This window comes from Humulus lupulus, chromosome 6 (assembly GCF_963169125.1).
Source record: "Humulus lupulus chromosome 6, drHumLupu1.1, whole genome shotgun sequence".
Taxonomy (NCBI): domain Eukaryota; kingdom Viridiplantae; phylum Streptophyta; class Magnoliopsida; order Rosales; family Cannabaceae; genus Humulus; species Humulus lupulus.
In genome coordinates, this window is record NC_084798.1 from 87,825,174 (window position 1) to 87,829,216 (window position 4,043).

The 4,043-nt window shown below is 38.1% G+C and overlaps 1 protein-coding gene across 1 annotated transcript; it reads right to left on the reverse strand.

The window, feature by feature from the left end:
• Positions 1 to 227: 227 nt before the first annotated feature.
• LOC133785276 (uncharacterized mitochondrial protein AtMg00810-like) lies at positions 228 to 671 on the reverse strand. Its single transcript, XM_062224526.1, has one exon. It carries the CDS (start codon positions 669 to 671, stop codon positions 228 to 230), a length of 444 nt encoding a protein of 147 aa, XP_062080510.1.
• Positions 672 to 4,043: the final 3,372 nt, after the last annotated feature.

A 4,043-nucleotide genomic window follows, 5' to 3' on the forward strand; every position in this document is an offset into this window, starting at 1 on the left:
GGTTGTTTCTTAGAATGCCAAGAGATAAGGCAGTCACCAAGAAAAATGCAAAATCTGGTTGTGGATCGTCTAGAAATTGGACATTGAGCCCAATCTGAATCAGAGAAACCCCAAAGTCTTAGAGAGGAATTGCTGGGGTATAAAAGACCTTATTCTAGGTTCCCTTTCAAATATCTTAGAAGATGATGCACAGCTTGTAAGTGAGGTGTGCAGGGAGCAGAAACAAACTAACTGAGGCAATGGACAGAGAAGGTGATGTCAGGACGAGACAAAGTAAGGTAGAGTAGTCTTCCAATGAGGCATCTATACTGAGAAGGATGAGGAAGAGGTTCTCCAAAGTTGGTATTGAGCTTGTTGCGAGGGTCCATTGGGGTAGCCACAGGTTTGCACCCTAAATACCACGTGTCTTCAAGTAATTGCAAGGTGTATTTTCTTTGAGAAAGAAATAGACCAGAGGAGGATCTAGCTATTTCGAATCCCAAAAAATATTTGAGCTGGCCGAGAGCCTTGAGCTTGAATTGGGCATGAAGGGACTGTTGAAGGTGTTGAAGATGAGAAAGTGTTGGTCTAGTGATGATTATGTCATCCACGTACACTAGTAAAGCAATGAAGGAGTCTCCTTCTCCTTTGGTGAAGATAGTGTAATTCTGCTTGACTTTGAATGAATCCATCTTGAAGGAGAACTACAGACAACTTTGTGTACCATTGACGTGAGGATTGGCAAAGTCCATAAATAGATTTGTGTAATTTTCATAAGAGGGGCACCTGTAGAAACAATAGAATTGGTCAATAAACCTTGAGGCAATTTCACATGGACCTATTCATTGAGGTCATCATTAAGAAATGCATTATTGATATCTAATTGTAATGTATGCCATTTTTGAATTGCTGAAATAGCTAAAAAAAAAATCTTAAGTGTAACCATCTTGGCTACGGGGGAGAAAGTATAAAAAAAATTGAGGCCTTCTTGTTGAAAAGCCTTTGGCCACTAAACGAGCTTTGTAACGCTCAATGGTGCCATCATTTTTGTATTGATTTTGTATATCCATCTACATCTAATAGCTTTCTTGTTTGGTGGTAGTGTGGTAACTGTCCAAGTATTGTTGTTTTGCAAAGCTTGGAATTCATGGTGCATAGCTTGAACCCATTTACTGTTCATAGCAGCAGCTTTGTAAGTATTTGGTTCACTGTGTGATGTGACTGCAAAAACAAAATGCTTGTGAGAGTTTGACAATTTAGAATAGGAAATATATTTATGTATTGGATAAGGAGTAGTGGGAATAATTTGAGTGGAAGAAGTGCACTAAAAATCTTTGTTTAGTTTTATGAGCAACTAGTGTAGAAGCAAAGGCTAAACAACCAAATGATCGAAAAAGACTATAATCAGTTTCCTCATGGTACTGAAGTTCATATGGTTAAATTTTATGCAAATGAGGAGTGGGGATTCTATTGATAATCTAAGTGGCAGATAAAACACAATCAGACCAGAATTCAATAGGTGCATGAGATTGGAAGAAAAGGAGACGAGCAACATTCAGCAAATGTTGATGTTTTTGCTTTACCATAGCATTTTTTTGTGGTGTTTCAACATAGGAAAATTGGTGCAAAATACCTTTTTGAACAAACAAATTACTAAATGTCAATTCAGGTGCATTATGAGACCTGAAGTATTTAATTTTAGCCTGAAATTGAGTCTCAAGAATAGTGAAATTGAGAACATCAGATTTATGATGCAAAAGGTAAATCCATGTAAATCGAGACTTATCATCAACAAGAGTGAGAAAGAATTTGTGGCTAGAGTGTGATGGGGTATGGTGAGGACCCCAAATATCACAATGTATAAGATCAAAGAAATTGGCAACAAAATTGGATTTATTATTAGATGCCAGATTTCTTTGCTTGGCTTTAGGACAAACATAGCAAGTGGTGTTTGTATGTAATTGACTAGTATTACATTTCAAAGTATTACTGAGAATATCTAAACATTTAGAGGAAAGATGTCCAAGTCTGCAGTGCCAAATCTCTGCACTAACCGAATTGATGTAAGAAACGAGATTAGTCATTGGCAAAACATACAAGCCGTTGTGAGAATCACCCTTGCCAATCATCCTCTTGGTGATTGTGTCCTGAATATAGAAAGAGTCAAAACAAAAAGAAACAAAAAGAGTTGTAGAGGCAGTCAAAGCACTTACTGAAATAATATTGTACTTGAATGTAGGTACAAATAAAACATCAATAAGAATGAAATCTTTGTTGAGAATGACATTACCACTTTGATGAACAAAAAATGATGAGTTATCGGGTAATATGAGTTTTGTAGGTTGTATATTGGTAAATGATGTAAAAAGGAAGGGATTGCACATATATGCATAGTAGCACCGGAATCTAAAATCAAACAATTATTATTTTGAAGACTTGTAGTGGAGGTGGATAGAATTATACCTGAGGCATCAGGAGAGGATGAAGAGGGTGTGTTAGAGGAGACCATAACCGAATGCTGAGTGGCAAGGAGGTTTAGAAGTTGTTGGTACTGAGTTGGGTTTAGTTGGGGGCAAGAATGTGGAATTGTCACCATTAGCTGGCTTGTACCTGATTTGCATTAGCTGGTGTGGGCTGTCGAGTTTTGTTGTATCCTGGAGGGTACCCGTGAATTTTGTAACATTTGTCTATGGTGTGGCCATGTATGCTACAATGAGTGCAAAAGGGTATATTTTTCTTGGAAGGATAGGACTTAGGGTGGGTAGATTCTGGCTTTGGAGGGGTTGGTTTATTGAGAAAGCAAAAGCCATATTTGGGTTTGTGAGAGGGTCATGTGTAGAGGATGCAGTGGTACCGATGCCTCTTTGATGTTCTTCTTAGGTGACAAGGTTAAAGACATGACTTAAAGAAGGCAGGGGGTCCATGAGTAAGATATTGTCGATATTGTCGTAGACTTGAGAGTAAGAATCCTTAAGTCCCATGAGGAAAGACATTGTGTATTCCATGGTATAGTGTTCTTGAAGGGCTTTGACTCCTCCACAAGTGCAAGTGTTGTACGTACATGATGGTCTGTATGCAGATGACTCCTCCACAAGTGCAAGTGTTGCACGTACATGATGGTCTGTATGTAGATAACTCTTCCCAAAGAATTTTAAGCTTGGTATAGTAGGTGGTGACAGATTGAAGGTCCTGTCTCAAATTCAGTAGTTCACGCCTGAGATTAAAGATGTGAGGACCATTTCTTTGTTGAAATCTAGTCTTAAAATCTTTCCAAATCTCAGAGGCAGATTCATCATACAATATACTAGCCGAAATGTCTTTAGAAACTGAATTTAAAATCCAAGAAATGACAATATGGTTGTTTCTAACCTAGGCATTATATAAAAGAGAATCAGATGAAGGGGGTTTAGAGATAGAACCATCAAGAAAGCCCAATTTATTTTTTACCGAAATAGAGAGCTTCATGGTGCGGCTCCAAGAAGTGTAGTTTTTTTGGCCGATGAGGAATTGTGAGACCAAAATGTTTCCTGAGTTATCGGCATGGTGCAAGTAATAAGGATCTGGTGGGTCATCAATAGTTATTCGAGTATTAGAAGAAGAATTCGCAAGAGCATGGAGAAGAGATTCTGAGGAACGTTGTTGTTGAGACACCATTGTCGAAGGAGGAGAATCATCATCGGTGGCAGGAGGAGTAGACATCTCAGGAAGAGAGAAACAGAGAATGCGGAAGGACAAAGATCAGCGGAGATTGGGGAAAGGACACTGCTACGTCGGAGAAGAAAATCACAGGGAGCAGGGGAAGAGGATCGAAGGGAAATCTTTAGGGTTCCCTCTCTGATACCATGTTACAGACAGAATCAAGAGAGAACTAAGTAATGAAGTGTTAATAATAAAAGTTTTATTAATATGTAAGGGTAGTTTAGTCTTTTAGCCTCTCATTATTTTGGATATATATTTGGTTGCTCTTGTACTTTTATTTTTATCTTTTTGATATAATGGAAACCTAGCCTCCCTTTTGATTCTCTCTCGAATCTCCTTTGTCTATTTGCAAAATTATCATGATA